The sequence below is a fragment of the Acanthopagrus latus genome, chromosome 22, assembly GCF_904848185.1.
Source record: "Acanthopagrus latus isolate v.2019 chromosome 22, fAcaLat1.1, whole genome shotgun sequence".
In the NCBI taxonomy this organism is placed as follows: Eukaryota; Metazoa; Chordata; class Actinopteri; order Spariformes; family Sparidae; genus Acanthopagrus; species Acanthopagrus latus.
In genome coordinates, this window is record NC_051060.1 from 4,916,842 (window position 1) to 4,941,777 (window position 24,936).

Sequence of the window (24,936 nt, forward strand, 5' to 3'; positions counted from 1 at the left end):
CACAATTATTACAGTATACAAATATGATTTTCTGTCAGCCAAATTCATCTCAAACAAATAATTACAGTCAAAACAGGAGTGTATGGAGGCAGAGTGAGAGTCTGTAACCATTGCTGTAAAAAAAAAAAAAAAAAGCTGAAGAATGCAACATTTTAATAAGGAGTAAAGACATGAACTGATACAAGGATCTTTTATTAGTTTACATTAATATCAAATATTGATATTTTGTTAATAATCCAGCGCGGACATTAGGCCGCCTAACATCCCTGCTGGATTATTAACAAAATATCAATATTTCATTTTCCTAATGTCATGGCTATTGTCAATAAACGTTTATCACAACAAAATAATGGCAATGGCTCGATAAATAAACATGGCATTAAATTCATAATATCAGAAATCAATGTAGATATGAATTAATGCATAAAATGTGACTGCAATCTGTTTAATGTTTACTTCTGTATTTATTTAACGGTGGTTTATTTTCCCAATTCCTTTTCCCCACCGTTTGATTTTCTTTTTATTTGTATGATCAATGTATGGGGGTGGGAAAACAGATGATAGGGAAGAAGTGTCCATTTTAGAGCGCGACAGAGAGGGGGGAGAGAGAGAGTATGAGAGAGAGAGAGATAGAGTGAGAGAGAGTGTGTGTGTGTGAGAGAGAGAGAGAGAGAGAGCAGTATAAAAGCAGGAGTCAGACTTGAGCGGCTCTGAACTTGTGAGGAGACTCTGAGCGGATTACAGAGACAGCCAAGAGTTATTATTATTTTTAAAAAAAATCTGAACTCTGGATGAAGAGTTGAAGTGAAGATGACTCTGGAGGTGTGTGGATGATGGGGCGTCACTCTGGTTTTATTTTGTATTATTTGTGTTTTGGACACCTGAGTGCGTGAAACATGATACACGGGGTGAATGAGATGAAGTGGAGGAGGCAGAGACGCGTCCGCGAGCCCACACCTGTCGTCTGAACTGTCGGACGGTGCCGATGGAGATGGAGCCGCTTTTGTTTTGGCTGTACAAGAGACGAGCGGTGGACGAGTATCTGAGTGATTTCGGGGTGATCTCCAGGCTTTCCTTTGAGCTCAATGACAGGGGGGTTTGACGGGGGGAAAGGTGGAGGGATGGAGAATGCCAGTCAGCTCAAACCGACGCCTGTCACCTACGGGGAGCTGTTGAACATCTCCACCAACTACACCCATGCCAATTTCACGTCGAAAGCGGAGGAGAAAGACGGCAACCTGGCGTTCCAGGCGGGTCTCGCGGTGACCTTAGCCCTCATAACTTTCGCCACGACGCTCTCCAACGCGTTCGTCATCGCCACCATCTACCAGTCCAGAAAGCTCCACACCCCGGCCAACTTCCTGATCGCCTCCCTGGCCGTCACGGACCTCCTCGTGTCCATCCTGGTGATGCCCATCAGCGCGCTCTACACGGTCAGCCAGACGTGGACGCTCGGGCAAGTGGTGTGCGACATCTGGCTGTCCTCGGACATAACGTGCTGCACCGCCTCCATCCTCCACCTGTGCGTAATTGCGCTGGACCGCTACTGGGCCATCACGGACGCGGTGGAGTACTCCAAGAAGCGCACGCCGGCGCGCGCAGCGGGCATGATCGCCACCGCCTGGGTGATCGCCATCTCCATCTCGCTGCCGCCTTTCTTCTGGCGCCAGGTGAAGGCGGAGGAGGTGACGAGCTGCAACGTGAACACCGACCACATTTTCTACACCATCTACTCCACCTTCGGCGCGTTCTACATCCCCACGCTGCTGCTCATCGCGCTCTACGGCAGGATCTACGTGGAGGCGCGGAAGCGCATCCTGAAGCAGTCGCACAGAAAGCCGGGGAAGAGGCTCACCTCCGCGCACCTGATCACCAACTCCCCCGGCTCGGTGGCGTCCACCACCTCCCTGAACTACGGGACGAATGACACCTCCTCCTGTGACACTACCTCGTCCGCGAACGTGAGCCAAGTCAAAGTCACTGTGTCCGACGCGCTGCTGGAGAAGAAGCGCATCTCCGCCGCGCGCGAGAGGAAGGCGACCAAAACTTTGGGAATAATCCTGGGAGCCTACATCATCTGCTGGCTGCCGTTCTTCATTTACACCCTTCTAGTGCCTGTCTGCGAGTCCTGCTTCCACCCGGAGCTATTCGACATCTTCACCTGGCTGGGTTACCTCAACTCGTTAATCAACCCCATCATTTACACCATGTCCAACGAGGACTTCAAACAGGCGTTCCACAAACTAGTCCGGTTTAAATGCTGCAGGGCATGAACGACGATCACCAGCCATAATAACATCCCCACCCCACCCCTCTCCCTCAGCACCCATCTCTGATCATCTGTATAATGCCAGAATTGAATCCACTCCACACACACACACACACACACACACACAAATCCGTCACTCCCCAGGTTCTCCCTGAGGGCGGCATACCAGATAGTTTATGATAATGTGGCTGCAGAATGGGCTTCAGGGCTGTGGGGATGTATTGACCTGCCATCCAGTCTGCATTTCATGTGCTTATGAACCGGTGGATTATTGTGAGGAGTCTGAGGAGAAGCGTCAGCGGATGTGATGAGGTGGGAGCTGTGTATAGTGTGATCATAGAGACTTGGAGAAAGCCCATAGCCCCAGATGCAGGGGCCCCGCCTGTACGTGCTGCACTGGACTGCAGCCTACAGACTCACTTTGCCATATGAGTTTGACAGTCAACGTCAGTTGGCTTGTAAGCACAAACAAGCTTAGAACTAAGCTACCATGAGCCCCGCGGGCAAAAAATAAGATTTGTGTTTCATTTTCCTGAGTCAATAAGGGGAAATACTGGTGCCTACAACACGTTTAGTTCAGTTCCTCAGATGTGCCTGGCCCAGACGGAGAGAAAAGCATGATTTGAGTTTGGGGAAAAGACAAATTTGGGTGATTCTCGTGGCCAGTGTGTGTATTTCCTTTTTCCTTTTCTTGCTGTGACTGATGTTCACTTTAAACAAAGGCTCCAAAATGAGTGTAAATGTACGAATCTGTATGCATCGGTGTGATTTTTACCTTGATTTCCTTAAGAGTCTGGATTTCGCTCAGTCCAGTGGGTATCACACTGTAACATAGTGCAAAGTGACCGACTCTGGAGGGAGCGAAGAGCCAATTCTGTCGACCAGACCTCTTGTTGAAGGTGCATTCTTAACTGTTGATATTAGCTTCGATGTTCCATTTCATGTCAGGCTTAACAAGCCCGACTACAAATCGAATCACACAGGGTTGACAATGACCAGGAGGGTGTCTCTGTATGGAGGACCAAAACTGCCAAAATGAGAAATAAATAAAAGACATTTGGGCTATAAGACAACAACATTTTTATGTTTATATATATATATATATATATATATATATATATATATATATATATATATATATATATATATATATATTTATATGTCAGTCAAATTCATCTTTACCTTTGATTACTGTTTGTTTTGTCTGTGTTATGTCAAATAGATTAGAGTGCATTATGGTGAAGAGAGAACCATATATGTAAAAAAAGACGACAAAAAGAACATTTTATGAACTGCTAAACAAAAGCAAGAGAACATCTGGGCTGGATTATTCTCACAATATTTATATACACAACATTTTTATCGTCAATATCGATATATTGCTATTATAAATAATGGAATGTGCAATTAAATTCATCAAAAATAATATTCAAAAATTTGTTTCAGTTTGCTTCGGTGTTTATTTGCCTCTTATTCCCCTGTGTATTTCTTTTCCTATTTATCTTTCAATTTTAGTGATATAGACAATATGTAATTGCATAAATACATTTCAAAATGCATAAATGAATTAAATAAAAAATATATAATACAAAGGTAAACTGGAACGGTATTCTAGAGCGTAGAGTGCATACCTCCACCAAGGCCCAACAGTCCTATTTTCAATCAAACCTCATCCAATATTAAAATAAAACATTTAACTCTGCTAAATTGGATTTAAATTTCAATCCACATCCAAATTGTACTCACCCATAGCAGCCAGCTACCTAAATATAGCTTCTTTTGTTCATCAGGAACAACAATGCCCACAATGTTGAAAAAGTGCAAGTAAAGTGGGGTATTCTGGTTTAAAACCCATCATCCGTCCAAATTTGATGGAAATCTACTCAGGAGGTAATAAATACAGAAGAGGATTAAAACTATTACTAATCAAAATAACATTTTGTGAATATCAATGCCTTCACTTATTTCTAACACAATTTTACTGCATTCGTGGTAAAATTAGCTATTTATTTATCGCTGTATTTATTTTTGACTTGGGCAGTTTCAGTCCTCCATATCTACAGTCTCCTGATGGAATTTGGCATTTGTGTCCACACCTGCAAAAACTTGTGAAAGATGATTTTTTTTAAACGCTGGAAAATGTCACGGTATTCTGATCCAAATCACACTTTTCTCCAACCGAACCGTCACATGTTAAATGTCAAGCTGCTGCTGCTGCTGCTGCTGATCCCTCAAAAGAACATGTTTGGGGGGGAAAAAAAAGAAAAAAAAAATCTAACTGGGAAAAAAAAAAAAAATCTGTTTGTTTGCAGATTGTCAGGAAGAGAGGCAAACACTTCAATGACATAATACTAACGAATGGAATCATGCTCCACATGTCCAGGACTGTAGCTACAACTGAGGAGCAAGGAAATAAGGGGCTTTAACCACCTAGCGAGGAATTTTAATCACACACACATAAATGTGTTTTCAAGAGGTTAATTCCGCAATTTCTTCAATTCAGAATTTTAAAACATTTGTTTTGCCTGGTAAATTATCAGCATGTCATCAAAATGTATAATTTCAGAAAAAAAAATCGCATGGTGAAGTAGCAAAAGTAGAAGAAAAAGCTTGAATCGCAGCTAGCTAGCTTTAGCCTAACCAAGTTAGACCATTGCAGTTAGGACACTGCTACAGCTAGTCTTAGCCACAGCTAAATTTTACCGTGTCTTTCCGACCTCTTTCCTGTAACTGCTAAGGCAATTTTTAGGGTACGAGATTTATTCTGTTTTGTCATCATACATAGCCTAAATAAGTAGCTAAAACATGACAAAACGGGGTAATCTAGTTCTGCAAAAATAACACTATTAGCCTAGCATAGCGTGAGCAGCTGTCATCAACATCTCAGCCTGACACCATAAATGTTAGATGTTTGTTTCTTAAATCCTTAATCCTGTCCATAGGTATATTGTAAAAGGTACATAAATTAAATTCTCATTTTACCAGTTAGCATTTGGCTAACCTGCCTCCAGTCACTGCTCTCTGACTCTGTAAGGCAGTATTGGTCCAGCTTGAAGTACATTATCTGCACTTCGGCCATTGTTGATAATAGAGAAATAATGTTTTGGGGTGGGTATTAGGGACATCGCTCTCAGTACTTCTAAAGCCGTGGCTACAGCCCTGTTCATGTCGTGCAGTGAATTAAAAAATCTCAGAATATGATCTAAAAAATGTGCCCTGTCCTGTTCAACTTAGGTATGGAGTTGGGAAATGGGCTTATTTGTTTTCTTGCCAAAAGTTAGATGAAACAATTGGTGCCACTCTCTGCCAATGAATACTCGCACAGCGCTGTTGGACTCATGATGGACGACAGCATCAAAAAATAGGTGCAGCAGATCGTGGGATACTGACCTTTTTATTCCATACATTCTTCTTTTTCTCCTTTATACAACCTGGTGCCTGCGTTTCCCACAATGCAACTCATGTAAAATTCATGGAGTTAGCTAGAACCAGGGGTTAAATATCCTAGATTAGCATAAAGACTGGAAGCAAAGAGAAAATCAGCTAGCATGTCTCTTTTTAAAGTAAATAAAACACACCCACCAACACCTCTCGAGCTCAGTGACGAACACACACAGCACATTAGTGTTTTTACATCTCCGTTTGTGTGCAAATTAAACAAATGTGGTGTGTTAGTTACTGAGCTTTGGAGGCGTCTTGAGGTCTAGTTAAACTTTGGACAGAGCCATGCTAGCTGTTCTTTATGCTAAGCAACCTAACTGCCAAAATAAATGTCAGTTAACACCCAACGTTTCTGCAAACAGCTGATATATTTATCAGTTGAGGCCCTCATCTTTATTCAACATCTTTATTACAATGCTAACGTTTCTCTGCGTTCAATTTTATGTCACATATAGGCACAAAAAAACACACAGTCAGGGTTAGGAAGACATCACGTTTTGGTTTGAAATACCTGGTCCTGTCGCCACAAACACGGCAGGAAAATGTCTTCGGGCCTCATTGAAAACATCCAGCGGTTCAAACGGACAAATGTTAAAAAGTCGACTACGTATACAAATGTACAAATTTAACGTTATCCGTGGACTTGCAGAAACGTACAATGCTGACATTTTACACTTGCACAGCTACGATAACCGCCTGGTCGCTCTCACTTCCTCTTTAACATGCTACAGACATGAGAGTGGTATCAATCTGTTCATCAGGCTCTCAGCAGGAACACTAAAGAGTTTATTCGCCAAAAAGTGTCACAGGAACAAGTCCTGAAACCCACAAGTAAGTTAGCATCTCTGCACTTCTGGTTCCCTCGTCTCAAGTCAGCTGTGTTTTCTTTTCCTGAGCTTTTCGGCTGAATGTCTGAAATAAGGTCTGTGGTTCACACAAGCTTTAAAAGATTTTTACGTTTTGCTCTACGACATAAAAACATGTAAGATAACACCCCAAGCTTATGCATCGCACAAAAAAGCGGTTGTAAACACACAGAGGTTATCGTGGTCATTAAATGTCATCAGACCAAACATGCAGATTCATCTACTCGCTTCAGCTACGAACTATTCTAACTGTAACAGCTTAATCCAACAACTTTTGGATTGATTCTTTTATGGTAATAAATGTGTGTGTAGTATAGTGTAGTAAGACAAGACTCTTCATGGTCCTACTCTGTTTGTAGCCTAATGTTAGCTTACTTTTGGCGATTGCATTGTGCTCCAAAAATACATAAAGCTGGAGTGTATTTGTGAAGATTATCCTGCCGAAGCAAACGCGTGTCGTAAACTTGCGTTTTCCACAGAGTTTGTTTCCCGCAATTAACCCGAAAGCTCAATGAGGGAACCAGGACGATGCTAGCTCCCAGGTTAGCTGACAAATATATCCCTGCAGCGCTCTGTGTGCACTGTTTGCGAAATAAAAGGGTGGAAAAAAAATTATGAATAATTGTCCCTGAATAATCCGGGGAAGCTGTCACAAAACAACTGCAGGGCCTCTGTAAAAAAAAAAAAAAAAAAAAAAGAATTACACATGACAGAAAGTCCTGCTGAATCACATCAAAGATGGCTGCCAGAGACCACACAGGCTCCTTTTCTCTGCAGCCATGTTGGATGTGTTGGCCGAAAATTCACAGCGTGGACTCACCGTGACCATCCTGCTCTGTTGCAGCTCTGTGGTGAATAGCCTCATTGTGTACAGTATTGATCAGCTCAGTGTGAAACTCATCTGGTGGCTCTGTCAATCTAGTGGAAGTTGCATTTCATCCAGGTTAGCTTCTGCTGTACAACGCTTTTGCACACATAGGCGATGCACTGTAACCTGCTCTGCTCTGGAGGATGAAATCCAACCCCACTTGGAGCACAAAAAAAAGCACTGCTGCTGTTGTGAAAACTGAAAAAAAAAAAAAATCAATAAAAAGGTCTATGGCATCATGAGGTTATGATAGTTTTGCCCACGTTCTCCTTTTTTGGTTTTATTGTGATTCTGAAGCACGAGTACTGTAAAGATTCATGGGAAAGAGCGTTGACATTTTCTTCTATCGGCCAGGATCTGCTGTGGTATTTGGTCTGCTTGGTGATGATAAAACATTTCACAGATGTGAGCTGATGGATATTCCGTGTGACGGCTACAGCGGTTAGTAACGGTTAATTAACCATCAGGGAAAATAATCTATGAGGAAAATGTCAGTTCTGACTTCCTAATGAAATGCACGCCTGCGTCCTTTTTTTTTTCATTTTGCTGCTGAATGTTTGCATCCTCCATGACTCGGATTATACATTCATGTGCACAGCTCAGCGTACATATAGAATAATGCTTTGGGACCTTCTGCGCCGTTAAAAGCCAAATATGCACTTCACAAATCCGCATATGAATTATGAATTAATTATCCTGCGTTCCAATTCAACACCACATACTTACTCTATGAATATGTTTTGTTCAGACTGGAAAAGTGACAAAACAGCAGTCAGTGAAGTCAAAAAAAAAAAGAAGGAAAAAAGCTCTAACCATCCCTCTAGTGCCAGTTTTGCTTGTTAATGGCTCCACAGTTAGCAGAATTAGTAGTAATACATAATATCAAAAGCCTTTAAGCAAGGCTTGCAACTTGGCAGTGCCCCCTGGCAGGTATTACAGGCTAACAAGACCAGGCTCCTGTCAGACTTGCTGGGGATAGAGCCAGAGCTTCACTTTAAATGGTCACAGGGATGTTAAGAATCATCCGTCAAAACTGATAAAAAAAAAATAAAAAAAATTGTTGGTGACCTTGCGTCAAAATAAAGTTTAAGACACTTTTTCTGCACAAGTTGTACTTCACAATATAAACCTCTCCTATGGTTGAATACCAAGTGCCGCGACGTGACGCATCAGCTCAGCCCATCAGAGCAAACTTGAACAAATACAAGTTGAATGTTTAATGTCTCATTTGTGAATAATCTCGCCTATCTTGGCCATCCTGTGCAGTGGTGTGATATCCTCCTCTTTACGACCATTAGAAGTCTGTCTGCTGCTGCACCAAATCAGATGGAGCTGTCGTGAATCCCTCGGTTCTGCTGCTATAAAGCAGACGGATATGTGTCCAACAACTGCTATCTCTGGTGTTACAGACTTTTCTATGAGGGTTAGAAAAGTTGTCTGTCTCTTAGTATAATGTCTCTGGTGATATGCAACGTGCCGTTATACTTTATAGAGCTAGCTGACAAACACATGATACACTGACCTTTGGACTGTTTGACTGTTACGTTTAAGCTCCAAAACTGCACAGAGAAAGCAAAACATACCTTGTGATAAGGCACAAAAATACTTGAGCGACTATTTGGTGAAACCAGGCTGTTTTTTTAGATGAGAATGGCGCTTATTGGCACAGAGGAAAGAGAGATATCGGACTGATACACATATAATACTTTAAATCACTCTGGGAATTCTTGACAGTATTCAGCACAGAGAATATCTCCAGATTGGTCCTTTGAAATATTAAATTGGCAGGATTGTGAGGTTAAATCTCTCACAGTGATTTATATTTCTGATATATTCTCTGCTATCAACCAAAACATGTCACTTTCTGAAAAATGGTGCATATCTTAATTTGCAACCGGCGCGTTGAATCTGTCCAGCCTCACAGAAACACCCTTCAAATCTCCATCTCATTAGAAAAAGGCCCTCTCAGACACTCGCAGAGAACCCTGAGCCAACGTCACTCTTTTCTTTTGTCAGAAATTAATATTGTTGGCTCCCTTTGAAATCGATCGGGCCACTGTAGCCCCCTGATTACTGTTTCCATGGTTTGATGCTCGGCTCAAACCATGGCAACGCGGGCTCTGCTGGAAATGTGTCACGCCGTCGAAGCCAAATAAACACATTGACTGGAATATAGATGAAGCCGGAGAGGCAATGTCACACCGTCGTACCTGTTCCTCAAACAATCAGCGGCTTTGTTTTAAAACCAGAAGCCGAATGTTGTTCCCCTTCAGAGAGAGACTTTAAAGCAAACGGAGGCCGACTGTGAGATATCTGTGAATTTGCATCCCGCTGTCGAGGAAAAAATGGATAAAACAAATCTACAAGTCACATTTGTGCTCTTGGAACAATCGAATTTTTCCGGTCGGCTCTGTAGAAAACAAATAAGAAACTGACTTCATGCACAGACGGCAGCTTGTTGCAGTCCACATGTGTATGTGAGCTTTATTTCACAGTGTAAATGTGGATTCTGAAGCAGAAAACGTCCTCTGATGCTTTAAAAAACAGCCCCGTTCTCTCAGTGCACTCGATAGAATCACACGTTCCATTTTCTGCTCTCTGGTGTTTTGGCCTTGAAAGCGGCTGTGACTACAGAGTCCTTTGCACTGAATGAAGCTGAATGTGAGGATTGTTAAAATGGCTCCTTTCACAGCTTCCTCTCTTGTTTTAACACCCAGAAACTGTCTTCTTATTGGGCAAATGAGGTCTGTTATTGAGCTCAAGGTTGGTTAAGTAGCTTGTTGTGCCGCTTCAACCACATCTCACTATTTTCTTCAGCAGATGAGGTGAACTCAGTTGTTGTGTAACTGTTGACGGTAATACTTGTCTCCACGAATGTTCATTTGTTGCAGAGGAGATTGTGGAGAGCAGCAGTTGTGGAGAAAGCACCCGAACAGAACGACTTTCCCCATATAATTAGCTGGATGGGTTCTGAAAGCGACCTAGTACCACCCATGTTAACGTTTTTTAAGCTGTGACATCTTGTGGCTGTAGTAATAAGGACAGGAGCAAAGGAGGAAGTCAGGTGACGTGGTGGCTTTTAGTGTCCTGTGCGACACCAAAAGTCAACAGTGAGTTATTTTAACTTAAATGTGGGAGTTGTAACATACCAAAAGGTCATAGAGATCATTTTTATGTTTTGTTTTGTTTATCTCTGTGTCCGACAGTTGGTTCCAGCTAACAATGTTTGTAACGCCATCAGTATCGCGTGGTATCTGTGTTTCGTCAGCATCAACTGTCTTGGTGTTTACCAGTTTGCAAAAGAAGAATGGCTGATTTCTACAGTATGAATCCACTGTACTGTACTGCCCTAATGTTAGCTAGCTGGCGTAAGCGAAGTTCAATTAGCTGAACTTGTGTAAACCACACCATAATCTTTTCCTAAACCTAATCAAGTAGTTTTGGTGCCTAAACCTAACCAAACTGCGACTGTTTCATGATTTGACATCACATCCTCATACCCTAATGACTAAATAGGTCAACTGCAACTGACTCCCATTATGACATACTGTATATTACTGTTCTGATTACAACATGACTGTTGCAGCTTACCAGTGTCACATGTACAAGACCTTCATCACATGGGCATAGTGTGGTTAGGTTTAGGAAAACGTTGCTGTTTGTCTTAAAACAACATGTTTTGTTATATCCGTGATGTAACTTAAAGGGATATTCTGGTGTAAATTTAATCCATGGTCTAACACAACATGACACCGAGTAGGACCCCCCCTCGAGAGATAAAGTTTGCGGACGTAGTTTTAGCATCCTCAGAAACGACCGCACGACAACAATACACTGCAGTAAATGGATCCCAGTATAAATCGCCATCAAAAAGCCACAAATAATGCTCAGAACAGCACCAAACTTCAGCAACATTAGAAACAGGGTCCCAGCACATATTTCGAGGCATCAAACATTTGATATTGTTGACGGATTTGTCGAAAAAGATAAACAAATCTCACCTCTCCAGCTGCAGGCTCTTTGTGGGACTCTAATGCACTCAGTAATTCCCCACAACAAGGACGCTTCTTGGATGCTGAGTTTTGTTTATCATTTTCGACAAATCCAGCAACGATATCAAATGTTTGATGCCTTGAAATATGTAATACGAAATCATTTTCTGTAATTCGACTCCTTTCAGCTCTACAAAACGTGAATTATATTCTGATATTTTTATTATAGCTAGCTATTGTTATGTCATGTTAGCTTGCTTGCTAACGTAGCTATGTTTCGAGTAAATGACATCAGATAATTCCTTCAGATTCAGATGGTAATTTGGTTGGTTTGCCATTTAAATACTACTTTTTCATCTATGTCTCCATTTCCAAGCTAACGTTAGCTGTTGCTCTACACTATGAGCAGGGTAGACGGGTGGAAAAGAAGCATAATTTGGGATCAGGCATTATGTTTTTCACAGAAGATTCATCCCAACTCCAAGAATGGTAAAATCAGAAACCAGAAACCATATTGTGACATAATGTTAAAACTTAAGTTACTAGTAACTAAAGCTGTTGGATAAAAGTAGAAAGTATTTCCCTCCTGTGAGGTAAAACATGCAGCCTCCTCCCCCACTGCTTTTACTTCGGTAAATGATCTGAACACTTCTCTCCCTGCTGTTGATAGATGGATAAAAGCTAAATGACAGAAGCACAGGAGGAAGAGGAGAAAGGAACATGTGATGATATGTGTAGGCGAGGTAAAGCTCAGAGAAACATCCCACTCCCAAACAAACAAAAACACACTAAATATCCCAACAGAACCTTTTCTCAACACGACAGCGAGCGCCAGAAACAGCAACAACAACAACACGACAACAATAAAGAAACTGAAATGAGCTGACACACAGACGGTGGGGATGGATAGATGGAGAGGAGTGTGTGTTAGTGAGTGGGATGGCGTGTGGTTCGGTTGGAAACACACTTCAGCTTCTCCAAACCCGCCTGTACAGCAGTCAGCTCTCCCTCACTGCCACTAACATATGCCCTCCCGCTTCAATGTTGCATGAGGTTTGTTCTGTGATGAGAACTCTACCGTGATAAAAAATTGACCAGGAACGTACAGTATCTGCTCTCTACAGCATGCAGAACGCGAGCGGTGTTTACAGACGGATCCTGATGAGCCGCTGCAACTGTGAAATCCGTTCTGCACGGCTGAAAGATTCAAACGCGTTAGCGAGGAAGAGGAGGCGGCAGTCAAATTATTAACTGAAGTAGTCAGAATGGCAGTGGGAACATCCACCGACAGAGAGCTGCAGGGAGGACGCACTTTTGTATGCTAATATGGAAGTTAGCATCACGCTGGTTACCTCGACAAAAAAGCCTATGGGAATATTCTGTTGGATTTTGGATTATTGCAGGAAATAAACACATGTTTATGATACTGGAGATGGATGCGCACCACTTTCATGATTTTCAAAGTGTACATGAAATCCCCAGGAGTTAAAAGCTGATGTTAGGCTCTAAACACGTTACATCGAGGTCAACCTAGGTACTGTATCGAAGGCAACTGGACTAGTTTCAGTCTCTTGAAGATGTTTCACCCCTCGTCCAAGAAGCTTCTTCAGTTCTAACTAACTGGAGAGGAGTCTGCTGTTTTTAAACTCTGCGTAGGAGTCTTTAAGGACACGTGTGAGCTCTGAGTTTCAGAGTCCTTAGGGTCCCTTGTGAGTCGTTGGTCAAACTTTATGTGGGTCTCTAAGGCTAGGTGAGCCTGGGTATGAACCCTGATCAATGTGCAAATTGTAAAGTTTCAGTGACAAATGGGAGTTATTACAACTAAGGTTCAAGAACTGGACCACACCAAACCTGTCGCCGACCTGCCACCCAGGTCCAGCCAATCAAACCACCTGCGTCTAATCAACTCAACCACCTCCACCGCCCTGATCCCATCACCTGTGAAACCTACATAGGTAAGCCAAACCATCTCTCGTCTGTTTGTCTCAAGTTTTTATAACCCTCCCCGACAGACCCCCTCTTTTACTTCACCATCCTTTCTTACAGGATCACCCGCAGCCCAGCCTTCGACATCCCCATCCATGGCAAGAAGATACCACAGAACAAGGACCAGAGCCATCCAGCACAGGAACCACAGGGGGGAAGATGAAGCCACGCCTATTAGGACATGCGCCCATCGAGACATACCCCCACTCTGAGGCCGACCACCCCCCTGGTTTCTAGACGGCCCGGCAATCCCGCAGCACCTCTAAAAGACCCCTCCTTATCCACCAACCTTGACCCCTTTTACTCATCCAGCCACCCTGACCCCTCTTCACTAGCCTCTCCAAATGTTCCCATCATTTAAATAAACTACTTTAAACAGTAAAACTTGGTGTGGTCTTGTTAGTGAATAGGTAGTTACTGAAGTCAGCCTGTAAAGGCGGACTTGTGAGTAGATGCGTCTACGTGTCCGCTGTGCTGATATTGAATGTCCCTGCTAACATCTGTAGTCTCATTCAGACACTCATTAGCAACCGCTGTTGTTAAGACACATTAGTGCTTTATAATTAACATGTGGAGTATTAACTTATTTCATGTCGTAGACATGAAAATGTCTTAAGCCTGTGGTAACCAAAGGGCTTATTACAGGCTTTTACCTGAAAACATATACTTTTAAAGTCCACTTATTTTGAAACAAGAGAACCAAATTCGCAAAAAATGCTAGACAAAAGTTATCTCCAGGCTTTAGGACTCTTAACTTAACATTTTTATTAAATTGGGGATCACCAGTCAAATATATTCGAGTAATGCAGTGGTTAAAATAAAAATTAATGCAAGAAAGTGCTCTGTATAACAGAAAACCCTTGTTATTAACGACACTAGTGGCCGTTACATTAGCGGACTCCATTTCTAAGCCAATGTTAGCTAGTCTTGCACAAAAGGGATGTCACATTAAAACCTGGATACAGTGTTGGAGGCAGAGCCAAAAAACCTTGATTTCCCGGCAATACAATTAAGACAATAATCAAATTATGACAATCAAATGAGTCTTTTCTAAATGAACAAGCTGGCATCATGGATCACCTCAGCTGGCGGAGGAATTTGGTCAACTAACATCCACCCAAATAGCTTTTCAAAGTTACCAAGCAAACAAGCTAAAGTTAGCCAGCTAGTTGTAATTTAGCTGCATTGCCTCACCACACACGTTTCAAAGTCGAAGCTTTCTGCAGATCATGTGAAATGTATTGTGACACTGTGGCTTTAGCTGGCTACTGTTTAGTAACGTTAGCTTCCATGCTAATACTGATGAATTGCCAGCTGGCTGATGTGTACAAAGGACTGTTTTGAGGTAGGTAACATCAGCTCATTCTTACAGAATAACTGTTACATTCACTTGCCGTTTGCAAATTACTTGCACAACAGTTAATGTTGCGGACACCATTTCTAAGCTTATGTTAGCAAAGTGTTAGCAGGGTTGGTGGGTGGGGAGGAGAGCCGGGAAAGGTACTTGGGGGCGGGCGTAACATCCTGACATAAATTCCTCCTGAGTGCTTTACATAGCAATCAGTCCACAGGCTGCTGGGCTGCCAGGAAGATTAAGGGAGGCACCATTAGCCTCAATGCTAACTAACACACAGCCCCAGTCAAAAAGGAAATGTTGACAGCTTTTCAAAAGCTATGAAAAACATATTATATATTAAATATATATATAACAGTTTTTTTATGAGTCCAGGATCACAATGTCCCCAAACTGCCATCCCTCCTCCTCCTCTGAATATTCATCCCAGCGTTTTAGAGGTGTCACAGGTGCAAAGAGAGGTAAACTGTCTGCTAAAAAAGCAGCGGCGGCAGCAGCAGCAGCATAATAAATGGCTTTAATAGAACCTCTCATTGTAGGTCATTACTTAAGATGACAGCGGACACAATTTTAGAGCGAGCGCAGCAGTGATTAAAATGATAATTCAGATTCTGGACGAGGCAGGAAGTCTGAGCTCCCCGTGACGCTCAGTCAGGCTTTATTGAGATGAGTAGGTGTTTGAACTTGTGCCTCGTGTCCTCAGAGACAACAGATTAGAAACACATGTTACAGGAAATTAGACCAAAATCAGAACCACTGGGACTTTTTCAGGAAAAGGAGCAAGCCCTCAACGAACTTTTAGCGAAAAGTGATATTCGCTGCAGCTGCAACCTGTTGTCTGGTGATGAAATATTCACACAAACATCTTCGAAACACGTGTAGGGGAATTTGAGCACTAATCCCTTCAGACGGAGAAAAAGAGGATGATAGTTAAGGAGTACTGCACATCCATATTTAATGTGAGTTTCAGCACAGAGGGAACATGATAAATGCATTACTGGGATGTATTCTTAACACTGTTTAACTGGACTGAAACACAGAGATCACCAAACAGGACTGAGGTCAGCGGAAAGTGATTGAAAGTGAATAACTTCTGCCTACTTGACGTCTTACATAACATTTCAGTATCCTTGACATGGAACATGCTTGTAGGCGGACATGCATGAGTGCACTATTCTTTTGGTTTTTTTCACGGTTCAAACACACCATTTGATGGAAAGATGCATCAATCCATCAGCTATCAGGACTTCGGTGTAAACACACATTTTAAGGCAACCTTAAAGAAATGGTACAAACTTATCGGGAAGTGTGCTCATTAGTTTTCAATCAATACCACATATTCATTTGTTGAATGTGAAGCTACGGCCAGCTGTTGGTTAGCTTAGCTTAGAATAAAGACCGGAAACAGTTAATTGATTAACACGTTGTCATTTTTTGGTTTAATTTTGTACAAAAAACAAAGTATGAAACCATTAAGTTGTGGTTTTTCAGAGGGATTTGAGCGAGACCGCTGGTGTAGTCCAGGGTACTGTATATACCCGCTTATTTTTCAGTCAACATTGTGTATACCCACTTCTATATACCCTCTGATGCGCACCATTCAGCAGTATCTGCTAGCCAAATTGCTCATTTTTTCCCCAAGGATGGTGAAGCTATGACCCACACTGCTCTGCCTCTAATTGGCTAGTACTCGCTGCCTTTCCTGATTAGATTGGTTATGACTTCATGACGACTGATGAGCCAATCGGATGCAGAGAAGGGCGGGTCACGCCGAGGTGAATGTTGCTAGCCGACAAATTTACTTTTACAAGTTTACTTTGAATGATTTGCCTTTATGATTTGTAACGAACGGGTAAGATGAAGCGAGCTATTCAAACCAAAATTTCATTTCACAATCAGGGTTAGGGTTACATATCAGCTGTTCAAAGAGACAGTTTATACAAGAAACTACCGACTTGCCAAGTGAGAGAATAGGTGTCATTCTTTATTCCTAAGGAATAAGGAAAAGTTCACTCAAAATGCATAGTTGTCTCTCTAGTCCCACTAGTCTGTGGGCCAGTACTGGCTTAGTAATTTCATAATCCTTCCTCCCTGACATCAAGCAGCAGAAATTACCGTATGTGACAATGAGCAAATATTACTGATGGGTAAACTAAATTACTTTTTAAACTAAATTACCTCTGGTTAAACTAAACAAAGTAGTCTTACATGTCACTGTTTCCAAAACAGGGCATTTCTCTGGGCTGCAGGGATGACTACACCACTGAGCAGGACTACTTCTTATGTTTGAGACCATTAACTTTCTGGTGTCTCTGCCTGTTGCCTGACAGCATCGAACAGACCGAATCGCAGTATTTGTGTACAGTAACTTCATGCAATTCTTTTTTTAAAGTATTTTTTGGCCTTTATTGATAGTACGGCTCAAGAGAGGAGATGAAACAGGTTGCGAGAAAGAGGGGGAGTGACATGGAGCAAAGGACCCCAGGCTGGGACTCCAACCCCGGGCCGCCGCGAGGACAAAGCCTGCAAACGAGACGGCCACTCTAGCAACTTCGTGCAATTCTATTCTTACTTCACAACGCCATTTCAGAGTGTTCACATCTCATTCATCTAAACCACACGCCCAGCGTCTTTATGTGCGAGCACGGCTTTATCGCGCGACCGCTCCGAGTGCTTCAGAAAGGTTTTGGTTATGTCACCGTGGCCCTCTTTCTTTTTCCTGGCCCGGGAGATAATATTCACTGTCTGTTTGTCTCCCATGAATCATGTCATGCACCCACTTCCTCCTTTCTCCGATGTCCCGTCAAATAAACAACAAACAGACAGTAAACCACAAAGAGGCAGTTTTAGAATTTAGAAAATGCTCCAGATTTCTGTTTCTTGTTTTTTTTGTCAGTGGACATGACACTTAAATAAATCAATGAATCTCTCAGTCTGTTTCTCTGAATGTCAAGGCAAACATTTAGGGCTTCACTTTCTCTCCATTTTTTTACACACTAAAGTGACTTATTTGTGCACATTTTCATACATCTTAATATGAAACATTCAATAATATAATCAAAGATCAGTAACTTGCTCTAGAAAGAAAGTTGCATCGTCTGTTTAATGTGTTACACACAAACGCCTCTTTAAAAAGCCTCAGAATGCCTCATTTATAACATGATGATCTGTGCTCACGGTGTCACAGAGATCTAAGTTTAAGGACAAACGTTTACTTGAATGTGGAGGGTAAGCAGATTTGACATTCAGTAACAGCACAGTTATTAAAACTCTTCATCACTGCTGCAAGAATGGGAGCAGGGGCAACATAGAGACTCACTTTAGTTCACTTTAATAAAGCACATCTCAATTTGATCCGGAGTTTAGAGATGCACAATTAAGGGAAGTGTTCCTCAAAGACAGGAAATAAAACTGCCTGAGTTTTAAACCTGAGGAATTAAACTGGGAGGAATGCCCTTCAGCTGGCGCGGGAGCGTTTAAAAAAAAAAAAAAACTCAAAAAGTTCTCGGTTATTTATTCCGGTTTTGGAGGTGCAGCTGCGGCCCGTAATGTCATGTTTATTTTGGAAAATAGGGACTATCAGGCCTTCAGCTGCAGATGATTCAGAGGCAAACAGGCACCAAACCTGTTTGCATAACACTCTCTGATGTATCGCTTTCGTGGCAGCGAGACCGGGCCCGGACGATATGCTGATGAGAGCGAGGAGGCGATGTGTGAGACAGACCGCTGGCTCGGTGGGGCGGCGACTGGGTGAGTGGGTGTAATGATACCCTCATCTCAGGGAAAACATGTCAGTCCTCCTGGCAGGCAGAGCTGAGGTTGCTGTCCGCGACAGCCTGGAGCTAAGAGAGGGAAAGAGCCGAGGAACTGACTGAGAGGTTGCCAGATCAAATTTAGGACCAGCTGGGGGAGATCTGGGGCCCAGACAGAGAACGAGGAACGGAGCAAAAACCTGAAATCAGGCCGGTTTAGACTCATGACTCATGTCCTGCGGTGACATTAGTCCAGCAGGCAAGAACTAATATTGACACAAAATGTTAATCGGTAAACTTTAGAGGTGTTTTCCTCACTTGACTCCCTCTATTTAGTTTTCATAACCAGTATCAACATAAATTAATAACACCATAATGTGGCTGTGAGCACATAACAGAACATGATTGTCTGCTCTGTGCTGAATTTAGGGGTAATGCTGCTAAAACTTTAAACTGCTTGCAAATACATTGTTATGTTTTATGAAGCCTTTATTAAATGTGAATATGCTGTTTATAAATTACATGAGGGGTGTAAAGTGAAGCTATGCTGGCTAACGCTAAAGCTAAGCTAACCCTGTCTCACCTCCTGCTGACATGAGACTGATCCTATCTTCCTCTCCTGCTCTCAGAGAGGCAGCAAACATGTTCCATTTCCTAAAATCTTCACCGTCATCTCCTTGCCTGTTCCACATTAGCGCTCCCCACAATGGATCATCTGTTTTCTGTCTCCGTGGCGAATGCGGCCCCACCTATCCCAATCGGATTTGTGATTCACATATTTGATTTGGCATGGGCATTTTCTTCCTGATTCAACCCTCCCTGTTTTATCTGTTCCTGGGAAAGGACCTGCTTGTGCACGGCAGCTGTGGAGCAAACAAGTGCACCTCCAAAAATTGTGAAACTAATACTGAAGACATGAAGATGTTAGATTATCGCTAATTACAGGCTCTTCATCCCGGTACAGCCGCAAAAGCAGCGTTTGTCCCCCGGCAGCGAGGGCCAGGTGGCTCCTGTTGTTTGCTGGCTGTGATTATGTGACAAGATATTTCTGGCAAAAAAAAACTTGAATCAGTGAAAAGTCACTACGAAGTCTTCAGGCAACTTCCCCCTGCTCAAATTAAAGGGCTTCTTCCCCTTTTTTCTTGTTTTTTTTTTTTTTTAAACAAAACAATTGATTATTTAAATAAAAAATCATTTGACTAATTCATCCATGAATTAGAATGATCATTATTTGCATATATGGATTCAACACAAGTCCTCCTGCTGGAGCATTTGCTGCCCCCAGACGCAATCTCCACCCGGCTGTCACGTCGCTGCGTTTAAACGTCGCTCGCCCCGCCTCTCGCCTTCCCTCAACAGCTGTCTGGGGGTTCGCGAGATTCTCGGCAGCTTGTGCTGCATCACGAATTTATGCGGTGGCCTTGATGCCGTTTGTGAGTGATGTGATGTGTGAAAGTGCTGCTGAGTCTCCCTGACTCCCTGGGTGAAATTCCGGTTGAAAAGCAGCCCTGGATCTCGTGGATCAGTTTTCCGAGGCAGCGGAGTCCCGCGGCACGCACCGCTCGGGCCCGAGCGCACCTAATTCCTCACAATTACACGGCTGGTTTAAAGCGCTGCATCGATGCGAGGGTCTTGCCGCGGAGCCGTCGAAGACTTTCCCGAGTGTAAAGGCTTAATCGAGGCGGTGTGCCCGCACCGCATTGACTTAACAACAGCAAACCAATACAAAGGAGGCCGTTCTGCCTCTACGGCTGCTCCTTTACCGGGTGGTTCGGCTTGTCCCGTTCACAGTTGCAGCTGAATATTTTTAAATTATTGAAAGACGCAGTTCTTTAAACTCCATCCACCAGAAAAGAGGAAATACTACCCCTGATGAAAACTGTATCTCTGCGGCGTCCATTATTTATTCACAAGTTGTTGAACATCTCCCAAACCCATTAGGGCTTTTATTTTTATCTCACGCGCACAGCCTGTAATCAGCAGGAGGCTCAATTTTCAGTTTTAACCACCGGATGTTTAAAACCAGCAAATTACATTTACTGTCATTACCGAACTGATTCACGAAGGTTAAAAGCTGCTTGAATACGTATAAAAGGCAATAAACACTGCTGCTGCTGCTGCTGCTGCTGCTCCTGCAAGCGTCACTTCAGGGTAAATAACAGGGGAGGAAAAGACAGAAGAAAAAAGAGAATTCCTGCAACATTAAACAATCTTTTATCATCGGTTCAGTGTCCTTAAATCTGCCACCAGGCTTCTCTGGAGCGCAGCCTTGTTTTTCTCCTCATCAACTTCGATCAGCGCTCTGCAGAGCCGCGGTGTAGGGAGCCAGCGAGGTTACCGGTGCGAGTCGGGAGGCGAGCTGGTCGAGGTGAACGGTTTCAGCTCCAGAGGGCATCGAGTTAAAAACTAGAAATCGTTCGGGGGGGATACACACCTCCACCGCGGCTGCAAGGTTCATTTGAATCCAGGATGCTCCTGAATGAACCCTCCAAGTTTATGGTGTAGTTATTCCCTATTTCATTTAGAGGTTCTGTCCCCGTGTTATGTTTTGCTTTTCATTTCCTCCCTTTGTCTTTTTCCTGCCTTTTTCCCTCCTCGCCCATGTTTAGTTTGTTAGTCCCTGTCTATTCAGGTGTGTGGTTCAGTCATTTCTTGTCATGATCCTTCCAGGAGCTTCTTTGGTTTGTACTTTATTCAGTTTTGTGTTTGTGAAGTTCTTTGTTCTTGTGTTTCTTGTCCCCTGCCTTTTGACCTTTAGATGTTGTATCAGTTTATGACATAAGCTCGCATTTGTGTCAACCTCCCTGCCCTTCTTTGTCTTTTTTATTTAAACCGTAACAAGCAGAATGTGAAGAGAACACTTTCCTAAGACACCATCGAAGGTTAACATTTTACCCACTCATGGTGGTTAAGACCAGTGATGTGCACAAGGGGTGGGGGGGAACACGTGCTAAAGTGCCCGCTTGGGAGCCAAAAAAGCATGCCAAAGAGCCCTCTTGGTTGGCAAAACACACTAAACTGCCCCCTTGGCTGGTTAAAACGTGATAAAATGCTCTATTGGGAGCCAAAACACACGCTAAAGTATCCTTCTTTTCATCCCTGCCCTTCAAAAAGTTTGTGCACTGCAGAAATACTTTGGCTGAGCGAAACCGACGGCTGCATCAGACGATCATGTGGGTGAAGAAGCCGAATGCAGAGGTCCACTGCTGATGGTGGTCACTCGCGGTCTGCAGCTGCGAGCTAGGTCGGATGTACCGTGTAATTCTCGGGGGACGCTGGAGACGGATTGTGGTCACGGAAGGAACATTCAAGAGCAAAGACACCGGAGGCTGATCAGGGACAGTGGAGACGCATCAGGACAGTCACAGGGGGAGGAAAACAAAGACAGAGACAGGAAGCAACGCAGCACGAAATACAACAGGAAACACTAAATAAACCAGCAACTCATCAGCCGAGGTGCTAATTAAAGCCACAGATTGATCCTCAAATCAAATGACCGGTCTCAACACGACTTTGTGGTGTTTTGAATGATGTGTGACTTCACACTCCGCCGAGCTATTGACCTGCTGTCGGCCCTCGTCACGTCATCCCGAGCGTCCTCGCTATTGATCGCACTTGCCCTGCCTTTTCTTCTCCTGCAGCCCCCGAACAGGAGGATCCAGGTCAGCGCTGGGACTTCCCTCAGACACAAATACCTGAATGAACACATTCATATTGATATTTCCTTTGTGTCGTGCAATCTCCTACCCCACGTCGCCCCCCCGTTGAATACGAAAAAGTTTTGCCGACTGAAATTGTTTCATATTGGAGCTGTGGGGGGGCCGGAGGGAAATTATGATCGTGTTTAAGATGAACATCGCGAAATTGGATCCGACGCTTCACTTTAGCGGGCCCTGGCGGAGCGAAAACAAAGGGTCAGGTCCCACAGCTGGTTTCATTCTCATCTCCTGCACACCTCGTCGCGCTGGGATATGTATCGTTGTGGCCGTTGGGTTAACCTTCAATTTGTCCAGTGGAGATGGAGAGAGACGGCGCAAGGGGACAACACACAGATTCTGCATTATAATGCCGGCTCTGAATCTAAATAAACTGGCAACAGGAGTGTGCAGACACAATAAAACGCATTCCTCTGGGTCTCCCTAGAAACTCTGGTGTTTCAGCTGGACTGCTTTGTTTTTTTTTGCAAGATGCTGCAGTGCGCGTTTTCGACTGGTGGCGGTCTGCCTTGTCACACCTGAATTCCACCGGAAACGTCTCCGTGACCTCAGACAGGCAACAGAGTTTTTTCATTCTGCCAGGGCTGTGTAGGCAGTGCAGTGAAGTGCTTTTAAATCAAATTGGTTTAGTTCATACAGCCCAAAATCACAGTCCCATTGCCACACTGGGTCTCAAATGTTGCATGCACAGAACGAGAAGTTCACAGTTTAAGTTTCATCGACGGAATACGGGATTGCTGACCGCCGTTCGTGATAAAGGCAGTGACCGGCCCGCGGTCGCTTTATCTGCCTGAAGTAAAATTCACGCGCAGCTCCACCTCAGATGCAAACATCTGACTGGAGAGTGGATTGGCGGGCAGAGCGGCACGTGTCAGCGGAGTCGGCGCCACATACGGCTGATTGTGTCTCGGCCTCCACGTTCCAACCCTGAAACTCCATTTCTGTCATCTCATGGAGGAAGGGGGGGAGGCGGGGGGGGAAGAGAAAAATCAATTGCATATTGGCTTTTTCCAACCATCGCTCTCGAAATGAAGCATTTTTTTTTTCTTACCGCTTCACAGAGCAATTTCCTCAGCCGTTTGAGGTTCAGCTATCTCACGGGGGTGATTCAGCACGGCTCCACAATGGCGGCGGCCGGGTCCTTCACAGCCCTCGGCTGGGGATAAAGACCCGCTCAGCTGACGCGCCTCCGCCGGCTTATCTGTCCCGTCTCCACTCAGGAGCAGGCCTGAGATTCTGGACGGTAAATGTCACCGTATAGCGGGCAGCCTCCGTCTGAGCACGCGCACCTTGATGGTGCAACTTTTATCTGCGAGCGCCGCCATTTGATGTGCTAAACGCTTCGCTCGGCGTGAGCTGTGGCCGACCAGGGAAAAGATAAAGAAAACCAAGCAGCGGAGGGAGAAATAACACGCTGGCACTCCAGACTCTCATTAACTTAAATCGCAACCGCGTTCTTCAAGTAGACTAACGACCTGCTCGCTTTATTTATTTTCCGGTGCCGTGATTGAGGGACGAGGTGGGATCCAATCACGCCGGCGACGGCGTGAACGACACTCCAGAGGCGGGGGAACTCTCGCTGCTCGGATGATTCAACTTCTTCCTGTGACCTAGTTTATGCACGCAATAATCCAAAAGGTTACACACACACACACACACATGTTAATGAAAGAATAATGAAAGCATCAGTTCTAAAGATGAATGTCTGATCTCACACAGCTCTGTGCTAATAAAGAACGGACTGTGGTTTTTATTTAATAACAATAAATTAGCGGTCGATCATACGGGGTTGAAGCACGATGACTCAGCAGCTTCTCGCAGGTCTGGTAAAGAGGGAATGAGATGCAAACCACTGCTCTGTGTTCCATCCAGGTTAAATATCTCACAACAAAGAAACCTTCAAGGCTTTTTTTTTTTTTTCGGACTTTTACCATTAACCGTAGATTTCCACTCATTCAGCGTCCAGCTGTACTGAGAGTTAACGCCCTGCTGACCTGCTAAACATCGGCATGCTGGACTAACCTCATTCCGTGATGTGCACAACACTGCAGACCAGCCACTGATTCCATTTTGTGGCGCTCATCTAGAGCTGGCCCAGACGCCTCTGTCACCAGCACCATCCTCCAGCCTCTGTCACCATCCCGAGGGCATTCCCAACCCAGACGAGCCACATAATCCCTCTAGTGTGTTTGTGGTCCACCCCTGCGCCCTTCATCAGCTGGATCAACTAGATGATAATTCACTTTAATCCCGACAAACTGGCAATTAAAAAAAATAAATGAATAAAAAAATTAGATAAAATTTTAGATTTCAAATCAGCTGAGGATAGCTGAAGATCAGCTGAATGACCAACATATTGAAAGATCATACATTTTATACAAATGTACAGATTATTAGGTCAAAGGCAACGTCGAACAATTTTGTCTTCTGACTCTGGGTCTTCACAAGAGGGGCGAGGAGGTGAGGGGGGATGATAAAGACCAACGCAGAGTCAGAGATGAGATTCAGAGCAGAAGAGGTGGGGGGTGTTCGATCACTGGAGGATCTGGAGCTTGTTCAGTCCAGTGTTTTCATCAGTCATTCAGTACGTTTACATGATGTTAGAAAAAGTCAGACTTTTGTGTTAGTCTGACTTTGCAAGTCTATGACCGTAGCTCGACGTATGTGTGCATGCAGGGAAACTGTCAAGACG

The 24,936-nt window shown here is 43.7% G+C and overlaps 1 protein-coding gene and 1 long non-coding RNA gene across 2 annotated transcripts; both read left to right on the forward strand.

Moving 5' to 3' along the window:
* Positions 1-711: 711 nt before the first annotated feature.
* On the forward strand, positions 712-3,334 carry LOC119013140 (5-hydroxytryptamine receptor 1B-like). The gene has a single exon (XM_037087544.1). It carries the CDS (start codon positions 1,086-1,088, stop codon positions 2,271-2,273), a length of 1,188 nt encoding a protein of 395 aa, XP_036943439.1. The 5' UTR covers positions 712-1,085; the 3' UTR covers positions 2,274-3,334.
* A 117-nt stretch (positions 3,335-3,451) lies between these two features.
* On the forward strand, positions 3,452-13,783 carry LOC119013141. The gene is made up of 3 exons (XR_005072697.1): positions 3,452-6,541; positions 13,230-13,391; positions 13,483-13,783. It is a non-coding gene; the product is annotated as an uncharacterized LOC119013141 (long non-coding RNA).
* The last annotated feature ends 11,153 nt before the right edge of the window (positions 13,784-24,936 follow it).

What these genes read in the sequence shown, in the direction of transcription:
- LOC119013140 (XM_037087544.1), top strand. Translation starts at nt 1,086, where the DNA reads ATGACAGGGGGGTTTGACGGGGGGAAAGGTGGAGGGATGGAGAATGCC.